General features: G+C 36.2%; 2 protein-coding genes across 2 annotated transcripts; one reads left to right on the top strand and one right to left on the bottom strand.

The window, feature by feature from the left end:
- Positions 1–1,113: 1,113 nt before the first annotated feature.
- On the bottom strand, positions 1,114–14,236 carry LOC134661509 (dnaJ homolog subfamily C member 5). Its single transcript, XM_063517627.1, has 2 exons — positions 13,433–14,236; positions 1,114–1,224 (listed from the first exon to the last, which is right to left on the bottom strand). The coding sequence occupies exons 1-2, from the start codon at positions 14,043–14,045 to the stop codon at positions 1,199–1,201; spliced, it is 639 nt and encodes a 212-aa protein (XP_063373697.1). The 5' UTR covers positions 14,046–14,236; the 3' UTR covers positions 1,114–1,198.
- Positions 14,237–15,180: 944 nt separating this feature from the next.
- On the top strand, positions 15,181–18,465 carry LOC134660764 (protein Mpv17). The gene is made up of 2 exons (XM_063516552.1): positions 15,181–15,447; positions 18,108–18,465. The coding sequence occupies exons 1-2, from the start codon at positions 15,238–15,240 to the stop codon at positions 18,453–18,455; spliced, it is 558 nt and encodes a 185-aa protein (XP_063372622.1). The 5' UTR covers positions 15,181–15,237; the 3' UTR covers positions 18,456–18,465.
- Positions 18,466–22,517: the final 4,052 nt, after the last annotated feature.

Below are 22,517 nucleotides of genomic sequence, written 5' to 3'. Positions count from 1 at the left end.
CTACACCGTATATCAAAAGCTATCGGTTGACCATGATTACATACTTAGCATATCATTAATTTTACTTGAAAAATAAGAAAAATTAAATTATATTTTAATCAAATACTACCCTATAATAATGTGGATAATTTATAGAGTGTGAAAAAGTGGTTTTAGATCACGACCCAGACGAATAACCCTGTATAATACTCTTCCCTCAGAAAAGAATGGCACGGTATTAGACTTATATTATTAGCCCACAAACTGTCAAATCGTATGGTTTGCAATGACAACACGCTAATAATATTAGACTAATAGAGTTCGAAAAATTGGCCCAGTTAGGTATAACCGTTAAAAAAATTAGAATCATAGCAACGGCGAGATAATAATTAACAATAAGTCTTAGGATAATACTTTATTGACGTAACTTTGAAGAATAAAACAATTTAAACATGTATGCAAGGATTATCTATTTTCGGTGGTTGAATTATCTAGAGGGCTTAGTCTCCGCTACGTACAGCGTCACATAGACCGGGAATACAGAAACATTTCTAGAAAATCGGACGCTTTATGTAGCACCCGGCATCAACGGGAGACGCGCCTTAGAATTAGAACATACGTAGGTATACAGTAAATATTTAAAAATAAAGCTCATTCATTTCAAATAATTAATATAGGTACATATTACAATAAGTGGAACCAATATTTTGAGTCGAGCTAATACGCAGTTAAACTTGCCTGTCATATGCGTGATAATAGCACGTATCTCGCTTGCTTAGCTTAGGTATCACTGTTACTGTTTTAATAAGATTTGTTCAAAGAAAGATTGGAAAATACTGTACCGGAAAATAATAGCAATCTGACTAGATCTAGAGATGATGACTCGAAAATCTTTCTGCTCACTTGTTTATATGTAGAACAGTTCTTTTCGCGGCACGATTTTTCCCTTGTCTCAAGTTACCACTAACTCTCTTCTCTCTGGTACCACAGAAAAATACAAAATAAGTATGATGTGTGCAACATCGTCACATATAGCTTAGCTACAGACAGAAAAGTAATATCAGAATAATATTGTAAAAAAATAATTATACAAAATTAAAAATATAACTTACAGTTAATAATAAAAGGCTCGAATTTTATCAGCAACAGTGCGCAGTCATGGTTAATTTATTTCTTCATTACACTTAAATATACGTTAGACTAGCCGAGAATAGTTACTTCACGTGTACTTTGGAATACTGCTTCCTGAAAATAAGAAAAATATACACGGTTACGATTACATAACGAGGATAAATATATAAAAGGACACTGTGGGAGACTTGACGACCAAACTATGTTTTTTTATTCGAAAAAGTGTCAAAATCTGTCGTAGCTTACTTTTATAATAAGTAGCATTGTGGACTCAAAATTTAGTGATTCGGCCGATCGCCTTATATAGTTATGACATCGCAAAAATAGCTGCATTGCATATTGCATGCTGGTTCTGTCACTTTCTCCAACTCAAACAGCTCTAAATAAGTACGGGATACTTGATATTATTAAATGAGAGAGATTATTCCATAATGCAGTAATTTATTTGAATCAAAGTACGTTAATTACATTATAAGAAACCTTATTAGGTACCTTCTATTTAATATAGTCGTTGACTAGTACAATGTTAAATACTTTAAATATTATCAGCAGGCGCAGGAGCCCTACACGCGCTTCGTGCGCCAGCCCAACGCAACTACGTCGTATATTCTCAGTCGTAATTCCGAACAATTGTTTAGGTAGGTACCTAATTGTTTTGGAATACCATCTAATAAGCTAACTCAGCGGAGCCGCGGCTCGAGTGGCGGCGTCGCACGGGAGCTCGTGCGCCGGCCACGGCGAGCGCGCCGCACCGGGATTAACATTCAACTTCACACAAAATTAATACAATTGGACTATTTATATTTAAAGAGATTTTAACGTCATAACAGTGTATTAGGTTTATAGAAACGTGAATGTGGATATTACGTTTAAGCGATTGTGAATAAAAATATCGATATAGGTCGTTATTCTTACCTTATAACTATAATACATAACACAGTGATCAACAATCTCGTTTCGCTCTGAATAATAAAGCTAACGTCTTATTAAACTAGGATTAATCTTAATTATACGTGAATACATAATAAATTAAAATACACTATTATTCTGAAGCTGCAATTCCGTGCTGTCCCAGACTCACTAATAAATACACGAAACTAAACTGACACAATATATCACTATGCCATCTCCTAGCTTTATATGTAGTTCGTTTTTTTTAGCATTAGAAATAAGGTAAACAATCTTGATGTGTCTTTTAATTGAAAAACACATTTTAAAAATAAGTTACGGCAAATATGTAACAATTATGAATCTAATACGATCATTTATATCCTTCTGCTTTCATAAGTAATAGTTACTGATTTTTAAAAAGCGTTTTTCAATTAAAAGACATGTCAAGATCGCTTACCTTCTTTCAAGTTCTTTCTAATGCTAAAAAAACGAACTATAATAGTCAACCAAGTTGACATTTCTATTAATTACATCATAAGTTTAGTTTGGTCAATTACAATGTACAAACTGTTATACTAATATCGAAGAGAATTAATAGTTGCTCTTAACATAGACACCAGTTGCCATTTGTAAGCCGGTAATTAAAATAGGAAACAAGCATAACGACAATTTACACTAACAGCTGTTTGTTTTTATGGCTAACCTGTATCAACCTAGTTCAGCAATAATAATGACACGCGTTCATTCAGTCAAGACTAACATATTCAATGCTGAGGATGCAAATTACACCCCCGCGTTGAATGTGTGAATCTTTAAAAGAATAGCACCAGCGCGAAAAACCAGCCGAGATAAATAAAATAAAAACTACATACATAAAACCCTACTTTATCTACAAACACTTTTTGCACAAAAAATATTATAAATACCATCATCCACCAACTTTCCTATTGATTTCATTCTTAGTATGTAAAATAACACGAAGAAAAGTAATGTTACGACTTCTAATGGATTTGAATTATGTACGTCCGTAAATCCGTACAGTAGCGCGACGGTTATTAAGTGGAGTCCAGACGGGACGATCAAATCGACCGATTTAGAGAAGAAATTAGCGTCATGAATCTCCAATTTGACCCCCAATTTTAGTTTTATGGTGATATTTAGGAGCACTAAATTAAAAAAATGCCCCGAACGCGAGTACTAAAGTCACATCACCATTTAGTACCTATTCTTGCGTCCGCGCCTCCATTTTATCGGTAATATTGTTCATAATCGGCGATCGAAATCATCGAGCCAAATGGCGTTTGCGTCCGCACGGCCCGATTTGATCGGACATTTTAATCAGATTGGCGACAAATTGTCCCGTCTGGACTCCACTTTCAACCGATTTCTAAACAGCTACCCTATCCGTTTTAAGATTAATTAGTGCATTTTTGGACATCTATCAAAGTACTTTAAAATATTTATTTTTTAAGTACTTACAATAGGTACTTTAAAAAATACGCTTAGCTCTTAGTTCGGCTTACCCATGTCGGGTATATCTGGCGCCATGCCACTGGTACGCAAGTCAAGTACGTACAGATACTACAAGGGACGGATTTTTGAATTTCGACTGCTCGATTTCGTGTATTTCGTCCTATAATATCTCCTCTACTAGGCATTTAAATTCTACTAAAAGAATTGAAAACGAAAGGTCAATACCACTACATTCCCAATTTCTATTGCTAGTATTTCAAAAATTAGCATTTCGCCGTTTTCCACCGATTTTCGAGTGACAAAATCGAGCGATCGATATTCAAAAATCCGCCCCCAGATCGGTAAAATCGTTGCTCGAATGAGCCGATCCGTCGCCTATGCGTTATGTCCCACGTCCATATAAGTCATGTAAAACACTGTGTAAAACTATTAAAATTATACGATAGAATTTATTCAAATCAACGAATGTGTATTTAAATACAACAGAGCCATATTTATTAAATGATTTCATTTTATTCTACCATGCAGTTCGAATTATCTTTAATGAAAGAATCCTTGAGATATTGCAGAATATTTTTTTTATTTTGAATAGTGTTTTCGTGTGTAATTAGGGTTGCCAGATGGTCGGGATTTGGCGGGATTCTGCCGATTTTTAGCATGTGTTCCCGATTCCCGACGAAGTGAAAATTGTCCCGAAAAACAGCTTCACGTTATAAAACATTAATTTTAAGTTTCGAACTGTCGTCGAGCGAGCGAGCGACCCGCGTAATACTATTACTTATTCTGTGCCCGCGTCGAGCGCGTCAGCGTGCGCGCGTGGTGGCGTGGGACCTTGCGGTGAGGGTGCGATGTTTTTTTTTTCCCGACTTAAGGCCCAGAATCCCGAAAAAAATATTTTTTTTTCCCGATAATAGCACCTTTCGATCTGGCAACCCTATGTGTAATTAGTCGTTTAGGAGTTAGTATAGCGAAGTTGGAAACGTATAATGAACGACTAATTAATACATTTATTTTAGCTATAGAGATTAATAACATTTCAGGCACACATATTATGCCGGGAGAAACGACCACTTCATAACCCTCGTCATGTATGTCTAGTCTAAGATTGCGCCCGAAGGAAGAATCGAATATAAGTTTACATACTTACATACTTAAATAATCCATAATCAGAACATTAGATACTCGTGTCAGAAACAATTAATTCCATTTCATATCAGTAAATTAAAGAGAAAATTTGGTTAAACTAGAGAAAACAAAATTACTAAGAAACGCTAATTTTTTTTCAGTCTGATATAGTAGGCATAACTTTCAATATGTTAAAGACGAAGTGTGACTGTGTTAGCAATACCTTATGATGAGGGACTTTGGCTAGACGATCCCTGTAGGCTTTTAATATAATGTAAGATTATATAGGTATTACTATGAATTATGAATCATTCTAGAATAATTTGTACTACTCACACTCACAAGGTCACATAACCATATTATTATAAGTGGAGGGGTCACAAATACTACTGGCAAATAGTTTAACAAAACATGTGTTAAGGGTTAAGGTTTATACCTTATGGTAGGCATAGCATAGATATCAGACAAGCTTGAATACCTGTTTGATAAAAGAAATATGGATCACCGATGAGTTATGCTAACCGGATAAGATAAAACATAATGACGTAGATGAGTCAACAGTCGTAGCTATGTAGATACCTACATTTAACAAATATGTGTGGTATAATTTTAAAAGATGAGGCACATAGGGCTCGGAAACAGTTTTATTTAAAAAAAACCGGTTCCGGTCATTCCGTTACCGGTTAAAGGTTAAACTGTTTTATTTAAATACTGAGGGCCTACCGCGAACCACGTTCGACGTGTTACCTCCCTGTCACACTTACGTACGAATTTACAAGTGCGACGGAGAGGCAACACGTCTAACGTGGTTCGCGGTAGACCCTCTGGTTTATGCTAAATTCGTTTCGTTTTTGTGTAACGAAATGAACTGGTTAAATTGAAAATATCGAAGCGAGATAATTGACCGAAGCATAGCGAAGGTCTACGTTATGACTCGGGCAATTTGCTTTCGTATGTCCGGATGTTCTCCTCTACAGGTCGCAATTCTCCACCGATTGTCGTGAAATTTTGGGACCAGATTAAATGATTATAACGGTTTGGGAACGATATTAACAGGTATTTCAATACCGGTTCCGAGCCCTGGTGGATGCCCATGAAGCGTTGGAGAGAGACTTATAAAATATTACGTTAAAATGTAGTGATTAGAATTATTAATTGTTGACCTAATATTTTGTAGACTGTACTTATGTCACGTCACGTGCACCAAGTACCAGTGCACGAAATTCTAGCGCGGGTTGGGTACCTATACATTTAGGCACATGTGGTTTTGTACCATTCATTCATTTCTTTCTGTTGAATAAATTAATTTTATTGTAAAATATACCTATCTATTTACTTTCTGCACTATTTCCAAGCAAACGACAAACTGTTTTTTATATAAATTAAGAGAAATATAGTTTTTATTTTTATTTAATTACGGTATTGAAATGTTAATAGCTGAAAGGGCTTTAATAAGCGAACAATTCTTACGAAACATACTTAGGCAGTTAGATTACATCATATTTTTGAAAATATGTAGGTACACAAATGCCATAACACTTAAGATTGTAATCAATTACAAACAAATGTAATACCTACATTTTAATACATCTTATTCAATTGAAAACTCCTAATTTGTCTTTTTTTTTTTTTTTTTTAGAAATAGGAACAGGTCCAGAACTAGAACTTCTTGAACACCAACAACAAATAATAATTAATACAATTAGTTTCTTGTGATTTAGACATATTTTCCTAAAAATATTAAAATGCTAGTTTTCAAAAGCCATTAAGGCGAGGGATTTATATCGCAAAGTGGGAGCGTAACGGGTGTGAAACAAGCGACCCAGCGCGGCAAGATCGGAGCCGGATCGGAATATATTTCATTGATATGGTGTTTAAAAATATACGAGTTTCATTTATTTTGGTGTATTTTTTCTTAACCAAATAAATACGATGTAAACAAAGTGAGGTTAATAGTAAAAAGTTATTTGACAAACATTTCATTATTGATACAAGCATTTATCGCTGCCTGTACTTTTCTTTCAACAGGCTTTCAATACTCATTGAGACAATTCTAAAAAACCCAAACACAATTAGTAACAGAGTTTCTATGGCCACCTCCTGTATCCATCATCATATCAGCTCGATGTTAATTTAATTTCCAACCCATTTCGTAGCTTGCTTTACCTGATACTAATTGTCACTGTGACAAAGTTAAAAATGGGTAGGAAATTAAATTCTTTAACTGTACCATAATATTGCATTGTCACCCAACTTACATATGCATGTAAAGTTTCAGCTTAATTGAATAATAGGAAGTGAGTCTAATTTAGCTTGCAAGATTTGACCCGAACAGACATTGAAAGTTATAAAAGCTTGTAAAAATAAAGGTAAGTTTAGAATATTTCTTCTAATGAGCTAAATACACCCTATTATATAACGGGTACCGAGGGACATACATGACATGAAAGGTCTCAAATCGTCAGGTGATAACCAAAACTCACTAAATACAAGTACATAGACAAAGTGAACAGTACCAAAATAAGGTTAATTTTTGTTTAATTATTTTTTAGTAATTAGTGAGTTTCGGTTGTTAATGTTAGCTGACGAAATATAGCATATTTTTATTTTATTTCTCATGCTGAAAGAGGGTCATTGTTGTTCTACTAGGTGTGCAGAAAGTAATACGTTTCTGCACTAGAGCATTTTACTTTACACGTCGGCACGATTTTTTTCATGTTTTTCGATAATGTTTAAGAAAAAAACACATGTATTTTATTCGAAGTGAAAAGTAGAGTGTTTAACTCGGGTAAAAGGTGTCATACCTTGAAACACAATCACTACCACTACTAATATTACTATTGCATATGAACACGTAGCAATCACTACATAGTATAAAACAAAGTCGCTTCCCGTTGTCTGTCTGTCCCTATGTATGCTTAGATCTTTAAAACTACGCAACGGATTTTGATGCGGTTTTTTAAATACATAGAGTGATTCAAGAGGAAGGTTTATGTATAATTTGTTAACCGGTGCGAAGCCGAGGCGGGTCGCTAGTTCTAAATAAAACCCTCGCCTTCAATTTTGCGGGATTACAATCGCGTAGGCAAAAGACATACGCAACTCTAGAATCGCACAACCTTTTACAATCCTCAATTCGCGGCTATACGGGGAGGCTTGTCAGTAGTTCCCCTAATGTTCATCTCGCCTTACTTTTTTTTCCTCAGCCAATTGATCTTAGAATCTCGTATTTATCTAGCTAACTATCTACTTAAGAGGATATAGTGGACGATCGCTCCTCCATACGAACGTAGTACCCATTTTCCTCCCTGGATATTGACACAATGGAAAATATTTTTACACAATTCGTTGTATATTAATCATAGGTATGTGCCTACGGTTGTCTTTTTTAATTTTCTTTAGGAATTAGGGTTATAGGGGCGAAAAAATAAATCCATACAAATTTTCAAACGCTCCCTACTCTTATAAGGTGTTAATAATAAAAAAATAATAAAACGAAGGCGCATGATGTGAGGCGTAGCTATGATTAATATACAATGAATTGTGTCAAAATATTTTCTATAATGCTAATAATCAGAGAGGAACAACGAAGGTGCCTTTTCGTCTTAATTCACACAAGCCTATTGTAATAGTTGCAGAGTTATGTTTTGTAAGAAAAATTAAATGTCTTTACAGTTTGTATGGCATAGACTACACTTCGTCTATTCTTAAACCTTAGATTAGATGAGCAAGTACCTATTATGTATGTATATGTATATGTAGTGCAAATTCTCTAATCACAAAATGAATAAATTACCATAAATAAACTATATGTCAAAGTCATCAATCAAGTAAATATTTTTACAGTACATATGGTGCTACTTTACCGCACTAGTGCGATAATTAGCACATTAGGTGACTGTCGAAAATTTAAAGGGCCATAATATGTACTGTATAACGTTGTACGATACATGTGCAAATAGGTAATTCAAAACTCGTGTCGATTTAAAACACTCTTCGTTCGTGTTTTAATTTATCGCCACTCGTTGCAATTTTCATATTTTATTTTTATTTTATTTTTATTTTTTTATTTTTATTTTTCAGGAGTACCAACAGCTACAAAAACATTATACAGATTTAGGTAACAATACAAAGCCAATTACAGGTACTCACAGATAGAAATGGAATAAACAATATATCAAACTTTGCGCGCAATTTCACACAATGCTATCACGTATTATACATTTCAAAAAAAAGAAAAAAACAATATTTTCCAAAAGAACAATAATAATTGTATGCAACTCAGAACTTATCATTATCAAGGATATAGAACTGTTAACAATACTGACAGTAAAAATACAGGGCACGTAAATACTTAAGCACTCGGACAAATCGCAAACTTATTACTTATGAAAACAAAACAATCGGGATCAAAGTGGATTAAAAAATAGATTCGCTAATTTTCGCTTCACCGAAGGAATGGAACAATTAAATACATCAATGTCCAAATTTCTGGATAGAATATTTAAATTTCGACTAGCACGACACAAAAAACTATTTTGTCTGTAATTGGATGAAGTGCGTTTGAGCGAAATGGGGGGAGCGTAACGTTTAGATCGGGCGGGCGTATTAAATGAAAGTTTAAATAGCAGTTCAGGGCAATCAATACACCCACTGGTGATGCTTAGGATATAGGCAATGTCGGCAATCTCTCGCCGTTTATTTAGTGGAATAAGATGGTGCTTCCTGCATATGTTTAGGTAATTAGAGGAGGCATAGGGCTGCTTCAGCTTAAAGCTTAGGTGTTTCAGGAATTTTTTCTGGATTCTTTCAATCCTATCAATATAAGTGGCATAACATGGATTCCAAATTTGAGACGCGTATTCAAGTCTACTCCTGACTAATGAGCAGTACAGAATTTTAAGCGTCTTTGCTTGAGTAAAATAAACAGAGTTACGAAGAATAAACCCTAAGGTTTTCAAGGCATTTCTTATAATGCTATCGATATGTATATCAAACAGAAGTTTAGTATCATGTATAACACCCAAATCCCTAGTAGAATTAATTTTATTCAAGAGTTGGCCCTTAATCATATAAGTGGTAGAAATCAGTTTACGTTGACGTGAGAACGTGATTGAATAACATTTAGATGGATTCAGATCTAACTTGTTTACTTGACAATATTCATCCAGCCGCGTGAGATCAGATTGGATCAGACGAGAGTCTTCAACAGACTTTAATCTTCGGAAGATTTTCATATCGTCGGCAAAACATAGTAAGTCAGAGTGAACGATACATTTGTCTATGTCGTTTACAAATATGTTAAATAACAATGGTCCCAGTAAAGATCCCTGCGGGACACCACTTGGCACTGTTACCCAGCCAGATATGTAGTTGTTCACGACAACAGCCTGAGATCTATTGTCTATATAGGATTTAAACCACCTGAGCAGGTCCCCACTGATACCCATGCTACTCAACTTCGATAATAATATTGCGTGATCGATTCTATCAAATGCCTTACTATAATCCGTATAAATTACGTCTACCTGGTACCCGCTATCCATCGCCTGAGTCACATAATCATTTAACATAATAAGATTGGATACTGTGGATCGGCGTTGAAGGAAGCCATGCTGGTTTGGGCTAAATGAGTTCTTAAAAGCATTGTAAACTTGATTAAAAACTAATTTTTCCATAACTTTGGACAAAATACATAATTTTGAAATAGGCCGATAATTTATTATTTCTGTTTTAGGTCCCTTTTTGTGGACTGGAGTAATATAGGCGCGTTTCCATAGTGATGGTACAGTGCATTCCGAAAAGGAGCGTCGAAATAGAAGTGTAATGGGTATCACCAAACTAGTAGCGCAATTGATTAGGAACTGGGCAGGTAAATCATCAGGACCAGCAGACTTAGAAGGATCAAGCTTTAACAAAATGTTAATTAGCTCATCCGGCTTTACTTCGATGCTAAACAACCCGGTAGAGGGATCGTCAGATTGACTGGAAATGGCATCTGGATTTCTACCACTCGATGCAGAGAAACTGGCTAGAAAATAATCCGAAAACGCATTACATATGTCAGTACCAGTATTTACCAACTTATCGCCATATTTTAGAGTACTGGGTATACCATGAGTGCCGGTCCGCGACTTAATAAACGACCAGAATTGCTTAGGATTTTTAGCTATGTTGTTTTCCATCCGGTTAATGTACGAATCGAAGCATTCCTGCTCAAGACGCCGTACCCTATTTTTTAACAAGTTAAAAGAAGTTAAGTCGGATATATTTTTATAGATTTTATATTTACGAAAGTATTTATGTTTTTCTTTAATAGCTTTTTTTAGTGGCAACGAAAACCAAGCTGGGTACGTGTCAGCAGAAATTTTACGGCAAGGTATAAATTTATTCGCACTTTTTTTCGCACTTGTATCGTAATGTACTATTAAGGCCTCACTAAATTACGTAATTAACCTCATTTATAATATATAATTAATAATTAAGTATGGAAAAAATACATCTAACCTTATTATATAGAGACCCAAGTATAAGGACATCTGGCTTTTATGACTTTAAAATTCACATAATCCAACTCAGACACTAATATGTAATAAATGAGTTGTTGAAGGTTGTATAGTTCGTTTTCCTCATATTGTTGTTATTTTTAATTATATGTATGTAGAGCACAAACATAATGTTGCAATATATGTGTATTTTGCCACCTTTTACAAACCTGAATCACATGGTCATTGAATTGACTCTGTTTAGCTAAATATATTCGCTATATAATATTTTTTTCTTCAATAACATGACTTGGTGAGGAATAGAAGGTTATGAGTCTGCAGAACAGGGCAGATCTATATATTTAGGTGTATTTGCGTAATTCCGAATCACTTCCGTCCGTTAATTCAGAAAATAACCCCTAGCATGATACATAATGGGTGGTTTTCGGACGATACGGTATTACCGGCGTGATTTGGGATTACCCGAAAATTTACCTCAGAAATAGCATAGTAGAGTATAGCCGTATTCGCTGCGGCAATTAGTGTAACTCGTAATTAAGCATACTTAACATGGGGTCTTGCAACACCATCCCAGAATGAAATGGATATGTTAAATGTAATTAGAACTCAAATGTCTTTTTTATACAACCATTTATAACCAGGAGCAGCCAATGTACACTGTACAAATACATACATACTTATTTGCAGCAGTGTGGTTTGGTTGTTTTAAAGGCTTGAGTTGAGGCATATAGCCACACGAGTCTTCACAACACAAAGACCTTCCCGTTGTTGAATGCTATTGAGCCTTAAGGCATTAAAAACTCAAGAATAGCTATAAATCACAATTCTAATTTGTAGTGTTTAAACTGAAGCCTGGAGCATATATTTGGTGCAGATATGAGAAGCAAACATATACCATGTTTAGGCTGGGCAATAGGGATTTTATAGTTGCATTATCAAGGCAAAAGCTTAAGCACTTTTATTCTGACCACAAACATTGAACAGATTCCATTTCCAAAGATAAAGTTTGATAAACCGAACCGAAGAAAAATATCTGCCACGTCTCTAATGAAGTAGCAAATAGAAGTAGCAATGGGAGAAAATGTCAGGTCAATATTTAAAAATATTACATAAATACCTCAAAAACTAAATAGTTAATAAGATGACATAGATTCAGTTTAGTGAGTATAAGGATATGAATCTAAATCCTTATATTTAAAATCACCAAGTATATTTTTGTCTCTTGGGACTGCAACCCATATTTTATAGGAGCAATTGGCCAAACAACAAATTGCAGTATCATATAATTCACATCAGCCAGGCTGGAGCGGACCTGCTACTGCATCATAGTGACCCAGTTACCATCTATCCATTAACCATCTTATAACTTTTGCGACCAAGGATGAAACAGCACAGACATAATTAAGCAGTTGTATCCAGGTAGGATAAGTAAAACTATACAAACTGCAGCTTAGGGCCACAACTCACTAACGTCTCCCGAGCATTGGCATCTAGTCAATTCTATGGCTGCTGCTCGACAAAATGTTGGTGCAACTGTGCGGCAACACCATATTCCATAGCGCTGACTAAAAGCCGACGCTCGAAAGCCGCTAGTGTGGTAGCCCTTAGTTGTCCGAGGATCTAACTGACATAAGTCTGTTTTATTTGGCAATCAGTGCATAGTTGAAAATTGAAATATTATTAAACTAACTAATAGTGTTGTAAATTGGCTGACTTATGCACAAATGAGTCTTTAATTTAAATCATATGGTCAACTAATTTAGTTCTGCACTATAGTAAGTACTTACTAAAGTTTTATTCTCCATGCAGTGCTGCATTTAGAACGAAAATATGACAATTGTAATAATTTAAAAGCCACTAATAAAGGATTGCCTCATTATATCACCAAAAATTTGTGAATAAAATAATGTAAATGTTTAATGTAATATGATGTCTATCATCCCTGAACACTGACAAAAATAACAGAGTACTCTTGGCCTGAGAGCAAGTGCTTAAACTATCATTAACCTGTAACGAATTTTATGAACTATTTTACTAATGGTCAATTCAATGCATATAATGAGCAAATGTAAGGAGGAAGGAAGTGAATTCTAACTTTACATTTTAATGTTTTGCTAGATGGTTGGATTGATTGTACTGACAACTTTTTGTATTCTGTAAGCATTGTAAAAAGCTCAATCATAAACATTACAACCAACAACATTAACTATAAAGTAGTGGTGGCAGCAAGGAATGGAGAGATCATTGCAGTGACAAAATGGAAACAATATTGAGATGAATATGTTTCATTTAAGTATGTTAATGTGAAATTCCATAATTGACCCCACCTGTGTTCAGGCCAGTATTTTCCGAGGCGCCATAGGAAGCAGGCACCGGCTCGGACGAGCCGGCGTCGGGAGGCGCAGGCATGGCGATCGGCGGCGCCTGCTTGCCGGACGGGCGGCCCTCGCCGCCGGGCTGCACGGTCACGGCCGCCAAGCCGTCCGAGTCGTCGCGCTCCAGCGTGTGGTAGTCGCCCGACTCCTCTGGCGGGCGCGGCTTGCACTTCCCGCAGCAGCAGTTGCAGCAACAGCACAGGCAGCAGCAGAAGTAGCAGCCCGTCAGAATACCACACACGATGAACAGCGCCTTGCACCAGGTGCTCGTAACCACGAAATACGCATTCACGTTCTCTTCGCCGAACTGTTCCGCAATATACAGCCCGAGTGAGCCGTAATTGTCATAAATGTTTCTCTTCGTCGCATCGCTCAATATAGTATGTGCGCGGTTTACTTCTTTAAACTTTTCCGAAGCATCTGGATTATTGGGATTTTTATCAGGGTGATATTTTAACGCCAATTTTCGGTAACTTTTCTTGACATCATCGGCTGTAGCAGTTTTGGGCACTTCAAGTATTTGGTAGAGACTGTCTCCGGCTGTTGATAGTTTCCTTTTATCCATTGCCTCTCTTCTCTGGTCACTACTTAAGACGCTTGAATAGGTATATTTTTTGATAGCTAATAATGTGCCGAAGCTGCAATGATCTGTATTTTCTACAAAGCAGTATATCAAGTAGATAGTAATAAAAATTAGCCCCAGCCCAATCTACGTTTCACTGGTGACACAGACTAGACAATCTAGACATCAAAGGCTGCAAAGGCTGGTAATATTCATGTTACCATTTCCCGATTTTGTCGATGGTTTAAGATGTATCCAGACGGGCTGGGCAAATCGACCGATTTGATCAGAAAAATAATTGGCGTCAATCTCCAATTTAATCACCAATTTAAGATTTATGGTGATATTTGAGCCCTCTAAGTTAAAAAAAATGCTCCAAAACGAAAATACTAGCGTCACAAATTGGTATTCTTGCGTCCGCAGTGTCCGCATCCCATTTTATCGGTAAAGATCGGTTTTCCTAGGATAGCGGTGCCGTCATATAGCGGCCGTCTCCATACTAAATAATACGGCTAAACATGGATGTCGTAGTATTTGTATGGAGACGGCCGCCATATGACGGCACCGCTATCGGAGGAAACCAAAGCTTAATATCGGCCATAATGGGCGGTCGAATTCAGCGAGCCAAATTGGCCTTTGCGTCCGCACGTCCTGATTTAATCGGACAATTTCATCAGATTGGCGAAAAATTGTCTCGTCTGGACACAGCTGGGGTATGGCTGGGATCTATACATACTCTGTCAAGCAATTTCCTTCAGTAGAAAAGAGCGACAAATTTAAAAAATGTAGGCGCGAAGAGTTATCGCCCCATAGAAAATTTTAATTTCGCACCTTTTTCTACTGACAAACTTTTTTGACCGGCTATAATATATTACCGTTTAACTGTTGTGATTAATTAAACTACGACGTATTTAGAAGTGGAATATACAGGTTTTAATATGGATGAAATGTGGATAAAACGCCGGTGGATACCGCACCTTGTTATAAAACTCATTCTTGTCTATGTATATGCATACTCTACTCTATAGCTGAACTAGATTTGTCATAGTTGAAGTTGAGTGTTAACCTCAAATCTGATGTTTATTTATTCATTCGTACATTGTGAAATAACTACTATTCATAATACTGCTAATTGTAATAAAATAATCTAGAAGCAATAATGGGTCATTAGCATATTTAAAAATTCGTGTTCAGCATGCACGTCGTGGTGTTGAAGTTTCGCGGTATGATCAGACTCTATCAAAATGCTCTTGTCCGGCGACCGTATTTAATGCAAGCTATCCAAAGTGGAGCGTTAATGGGAGCCGGCGACTTAATATCACAGACATTAATAGAAAAAAAACCATTAAAGGACCTTGATTACAAGAGAACATGTCAGTTTGCATCTATAGGCCTTTTTGTCGGTGTAAGTAGTATAAGCAGTAATTTACCCTCCATATTTTGCTATCCTTGTAACATATGCCCAATTGCCATGTGCTGTTGCTTTCTTACATTTACATGTAAACTATAGGGTGTGCTCAGTGAACGCATATAAACCATGGAAGTATTCTGTCCGCTCAATTATGACCCAACGTAAAGTATTCGATTGTAGGCGGTGCTTACAGAGTGTTCGATTGGCAACTTCAGTTCGGCCGAGATGACAGTCAGTGACGGATGGCTAAATTAGTTTATAAAAACTACGTTTTTTTGTAATTAAAAATGTCTTCATGTGTCGTGAAGTGGTGCAGAAGTTATTTTAGTTCATATCGAGGACAGTGGAATCACTTTTCACTTGTAGTAAACAGATAACTTCAGTAAAATTTGGAATAAACATGACGACATTTTTTCAATACTATCGTGCTAAGCTAAAACGTAATAACTGCATACGACTTTCATAACAACATACGACTTTTTAAATTGCGAGGATAATAGGGATGGTTTTATGCCAAATGAAGTAGACTATTTTATTAACTTATGTTTGGTTTAGGTGTTTTCTATATAATTATAAATGTAGTAATAAATTCCTTCTTACAGATTTGTATTTTCCTTTTTTATTTCATGAGATGGAACTATAAAAAAACTACCTAGTTATTTCAAATTAATAATCAAATTTAGTATTGTCATTTTACATTACTTTCCATTCAGATTCCCACAAGATGCTATTCACAGAGAACTATGGAAAAAAGCTGTCCAATTAGAGAGACATGAAATTGAGTGGATGCCTGGCAAGATTTCTAGAATATTATGTTATGTATGATAATCATACCCGGTCTCCTATATGTAGATACATTTTTTTCTATCACGCTTTCACTGAATGAATTTAACAAATACACACATTATCTGAAAATGTTGATCATTTGAATCCACTCTCTACTGTCACATATATGTAGCTTCTCTCTCAAGCCATTTCCGTCAGTAGAAAAGAGCGGCAAATTTAGAAAATGTAAGCGCGCGAACGGTTATGGTCCCATACAAAATTTTGCGCCTTTTTCTACTGACAAACTGGCTTGACCGGCTATATACATAATAAAATATTTCCATTGGAACTGAAAGTGGGGATTTATTGTGACTCCGCCTGTTCAAATGTTTTTGACCCGATTCGTGTACCCATGTAAATTTTGCAGGCTGTATAGCCTGTCCGATTTCTAAGATCAAGTTCGCCATACATTTACTATGGCGTACTTGATCTTAGAAAAACGGACAGACTATACCAGTACGGCTACCATCAGTTTGGCACTGACATAAACGCCGTCGAGAACGTAATTTACTTTCTATACATCTCGCTCGTACTCGCATATTAGTGCAAACGGGATGTATAGAAAGTAAATTACGTTCTCGATAGCGTAAATGTCAGTTTTGACACTGTCAGTGACGGTACGGGCTCTGAACGTGACTTCACACTGCCATACAGATTGATAATAAAATATACAAAATACTTATTATAGCGGAATACATTTATACAACAATGAATATTTAATTATGTTGAGTTAGTCTGTCATTTAATTTCATAACAACATTTTAACTAGTTATGTTTTAATCTGCATTAAATTATTATACGTGAATTATTTGACTGGTTCTTCAATGTATGGCATAAACCTATCCCTGTCCAAGTCATATTCTAGTCATATTCTCAGCGGCCAGTACGTACAGCAAGAAGGTTATTAGCGGATTAATGTCGCTGATTGGTAGTTATTGACATTATATGCATTTCATCTACACTTAGCTGTGTACGTTAGTCTAATAGAGACAGGCTCTGTAAACGTATCGTCTTATTTAAATGTAGGCGTATTTGTGTATGTGTGCTAATTTGGCCCGAGAATTTGAACGGTAATGTTCCCAAAGGCGGTTTCCAGTTATATGCTTTCACTGGGTGTGCTGTGCAACCTGGGGTCAGACTTCTCTATTAGTTTTTCAATAAGATATCATCGTCTTCCTTGCGTTGTCCCGGCATTTTGCCACGGCTCGTGGTAGCCTGGGGTCCGTTTGTCAACTAATCCCAGTAATTGGCGTAGGCACTAGTTTTTACGAAAGCGACTGCAATCTGATCTTCCAACCCGGAGGGTAAATTAGGCCTTGTTGGGATTTGTCCGGTTTCCTCACGATGTTTTCCTTCACCGAAAAGCGACTGGTGAATATCAAATGATATTTCATACGTAAGTTCCGAAAAACTCATTGGTACAAGCCGGGGTTCGAACCTGCGACCCACGACCTCCGGATTGAAAGTCGCACACTCTTACCGCTAGGCCACCAGCGCTTCAATAAGATATATGTTTCTATATTTAATTCATTTAAAGTCTATTTTTTTATTCGGTAGACTGAAATGACAGTTAATAGTATGAAATGACATTTCATGTTCATACTATTAACTGTCATTTCAGTCTACCAAATAAAAAAATTGACTTTAGTGTGGAAGATACTTTTAAATGATTACTGTAGAAATAATATATTATTTGGATTTATTATCTCTATTAGTGAAACTATTAGGGGCTGGCAGAGACTTTCATTTCATGCAATACATGATTGTGACACAATTAATATGCAGCCAAAGAATAATCATTCCCCAAATTTTTTTTTTTTCTTTTTTAGGGTCCAGCACTTCGGGTCTGGTATGGAGTGCTACAAAAGTACATAGGGAAACAGGGCAAAGCAGTTGCTCTTAAGAAAGTATTTGTTGACCAAGCTATATTTGCCCCATCATTCCTCTTCATGATCCTTGCAACGGTGGGCACTATGCAGGGCAAGAACTGGGACACGGTGCAAACTGAGATTAAGGCTAACTATGTTGATGTGTTAAAGACAAATTATTTAATTTGGCCGTGGGTGCAACTTGTAAATTTTTATTATGTACCACTACAATATCAAGTTCTTATTGTCCAGGGTGTTGCATTGTTTTGGAATACATATTTGTCTTGGAAGACCAACAGACAACAATAAGGTAGTCATGTGTACAATCCCCCACTGTACATTGGTGGACCTTTTGCCTTTTGTAATAAGGTCCACTGATGTACAATTAGGAGTGTTGCTGTTTGTACATGTGTATACATATACTGGCAAATAAATAAAATAGGACAGGGGTGCCCAATTCCCAAACCGTGGGTCGCGGCACCCTGGTGCGCGGTAGACAGTAAGGAGGGTTGCCTTGAGGCAATCCTTCTCATCATGTCACCTATCTATTTTAAACTTGCAAGTGCGCCCGGACTGAAAAAAAATCGGAACTCCTGGGTTAAGGTCACCTGGAATTTTCTATTTTAGTAGTTACATAGTTAAATATGTATATTAATCTATCCTTGTAAGGCCCACCATACAAAAAAAACTTATTTTAATTTGTAACATAGTAGTATAATAATATGGGATGAATTTTGTTTGTTTGAGAAAGCAATGGAACAAAAAAATGCTTAATTTTATTTTGTAATAAAATTCTTGCAGGCTTAAAACGCTCTCAAGATTTATTACTTTATTTGTATTGAATGAATTATTTAATATTTGTATTATTTCTTATTAATTTGAAACAGGTGTACATTGTAATTAGAAATTGTAACATTGATGGTTTTTGTAACATATTTATGACTTTGAAGTTCAAACCTCATTTTTTTATTTAATGTACCTAATTAATACCTATAATATCAAATTATAAATGGTCTAGACTAGACCACAATCATATTATATTAAGGTCCCAGTACACAATGGGCCATCGCCGGCCACTCCAAGGGACGCAGCCATCTGGTAGAATGAGATAGCAATATCACTTGCTCCCTCTAACGCATAAATGCGTCCCTTGGAGTGGCCGGCGATGGCCCATTGTGTACTGGGGCGTTTAGGTACATGTACAATGTGATTGGACAGCTATGGTGGCGCCGTTAATCAGGTATGGTGATGAATTATATCGACATATCACAACCTATTTTATTCTCAACCACGTTTAAATATAGGGTTGCCAGATCGAAAGGCGCTATTACCGGGAAAAAATATCAATTTTTCGGGATTTTGGGACTTAAGTCGGGAAAAAAAACATTCAATTAAGTATGTAATTGTATCAAAAACAACGATATTTTACATTATTGACACTACGTCAGCTGCTCTGCCCATTACCGCTCGACGACAGTTCGGAACTTGAAATTAGGTATTGTTTTATAACGTGAAGATGTTTTTCGGAACAATTTTCACTTGGTCGGGAATCGGGAATACATACATGCTAAAAATCGGGGGAATCCCGCCAAATCCCGACCATCTGGCAACCCTATTTAAATAGCATCTTTAAGTTTTATGGCGCCAAACACGGGCGCACTTGGTTTAAATAAATTAAAACCGGTCAATTGCGAGTTCGTTTAACTCGCGCACCGACGGTTCCGTGCACACTTTCAATTTTCCATGTAACTATACCTACGCAAGACTTGACGAGAAGTATACTAAGCCATAGAGAAATAAGTAAGACAAGAGCGCTCACTCCATACATCAGTTCAGACTATTAATTTCAGTGTCTACATCTAGCATAGAGTAGCGGAACTATCAGTCCTGCTACTTGACAATAGATGTAGCACCGACCAGAAAGTCTTATGCTGTTGAGATACACGGTGCTACATCTATTGTCAAGTAGCAGTACTGATAGTTCCGCTACTCGATGCTAGATGCTAATAGTCTTTTTGGTACTAAAACTGATGTATGGAGTGAGCACTCTATGTATTTTTTTCTCTCTCCATCTATCGGCAATTGACTAATTTGCTCGACCTGTATTTATGACACCGTAAGATTGTTAACCCGTTAGTTTATAATCTAACGTAAGTTAGGTTAGGTTAGATTATAATCTCCCTACCGTCAGTTTATAATGTAACTAGCGAGATTATAATATGACGAGTGTTTACAATCCCGTTTTTCAGGGATAATTCTTTATCATATGAACAGATTTCATTTTTTTTGTTTTATTTGAAAGAATGTATTTTTCGTGTAATCTCATAGATTTTACAAGTATAATAAACATCCGCAAAGGGGCTTAAATTGCAAATAAAATTAGAGAATGTTTTTTGATAGTAATTAAAAAAAAGTTCTCAAGATAGAGGTGTGATTATATTTTTCCTGTAATAGTTATGATAAAGTTATTATAATGAAAAGAAAAATAATAATTTTTCATTAATTAATTCGAGGTCTTCCAAATGATATCCCACTCGACCTACTAACTAGACTTTGAAATTTTGCCCCCTCTTTATATTCGGTAGCTTAAAATGTCATTACTGAACTATGTATTTATATAGCACGAGATCTTAGGTCCACCACCTTGCATTTTGGAGACAAAGCAAACCGCTTGGAACAGGTGTTCCTGGGGGTGATCTGAGCTGATTTAGCCCGGTTGCCAAGAGGTCCCCCCAGCAGGTGGACAGGGGGGGGGGGGGGGTTGGTGATGTGCCTCCGGCGCGCCTCACTCTAAATTTTATATCTGCATAGATCTAGCAACTATATCAAGTTTGGTATCTTTTTCGTGTAATTCGAGGATAAGGAATCTGTGACTAAATTTGCACTCGTATTTTTTGTATGGGTATACAAAAAATACGAGTTATTCAAAATTCATAAAAAATCTTTAAACTTTTTTTTTTCGAAAATCTTCTACAGAATTAAAAGTATGAGGATTTGCTCTAGAAAAAAAAATACCTGTGTATTATAGCCCAGTTATCCTATACTATATATAATAGTAAACTTGTCAAACATTTTTCTTTATAACCCTGTTCAAAAAAATGTTTTGTGTCGCGCGGCGTACCTGCATTGTAAGAGCGGTAAGCAGTGTTGCCAGATCTACTGATTAAGCAGTAAATCTATCTGATTTTAAAAATATCTACTGATCTACTGCTTTTTGCTGGTGAGCTACTGATTTTACAAAAAGGGGGGGTAAATTTATAAAACCATCATAAGACCTGTCGTCATGTATGGATCAGAGTGTTGGGCCCTAAAGGTGACGGATGAGAAGATATTGCATGTAGCGGAAATGAGAATGTTAAGATGGATGTGTGGTGTGACAAGAATGGATAGGATAAGGAATGAGTATACGAGTATAAGAGGAAGCCTGAAAGTTGCACCCATATTAGAAAAAGTAAGAGCGAATCGCCTAGCGTGGAATGGGCATGTGATGCGGAGGGATGAAAGTCATGTGACGAGAAAGGTATTACGAATGAATGTGGAGGGAATTAACGGGAGAGGAAAACCGAGGAAAAGGTGGATGGTCTCTGTGTGAGAGATGATATGAAACGAACGCAAGTAAATGATGACGGGCGAGAGAGAGGTATGGAAGAAAAAAACATGCTGCGCCGACCCCAAATGAATGGGATAAGGGCAAGCGAATGATGAGTAGAAAAAAAACTTGTGCTCATTTATTAATTATAATAACAGAAATAAGAGACAGAATGATACTCTTCATTTTACTGTTACTGACAATTTGATTTGCCAGCTATACTCAATTACGCCCAGTTTGTCAGCAGAAAAAGGAAAAAATAAATAAATTTTCGAGGTTGGTGTCAGGTCAGAGCATAATTTATTTATTTTAAATGCTACCTATTGCAGACATCACTTTTTAAATCTACTGCATTTTTCCCCTATCTACTGCTAAAACGATTTTTTTTCTACTGAATATTTCAGATTTCATCTGGCAACACTGGCGGTAAGCAGCTTTTAGGATTTTTAAGTATATTTAGATGATTTCTGATAAGTTGTTATGCTTCTGGTTGTAGATAACATTAATAAATTACTTCTGTAGGGCACGTTCGCGTTCTTACAAATAATATCTGGGTGACCGAGCTTCGCTCGGAAAACATATAAAAACTCGAAAATGCGCGTTTTTCCAGAGATAAGACCTAGCTAGATCGATTTTTCGCCCCCAAAAACCCCCGTATACCAAATTTCATCGAAATCGTTAGAGCCGTTTTCGAGATCCCCGAAATATATATATATATATATATATATATAAATAAATAAATAAACAAGAATTGCTCGTTTAAAGGTATTAGATAGATAGAT

This window comes from Cydia amplana, chromosome Z, assembly GCF_948474715.1.
Source record: "Cydia amplana chromosome Z, ilCydAmpl1.1, whole genome shotgun sequence".
NCBI lineage: Eukaryota > Metazoa > Arthropoda > Insecta > Lepidoptera > Tortricidae > Cydia > Cydia amplana.
This window is presented reverse-complemented; position numbering and strand designations above follow the sequence as displayed.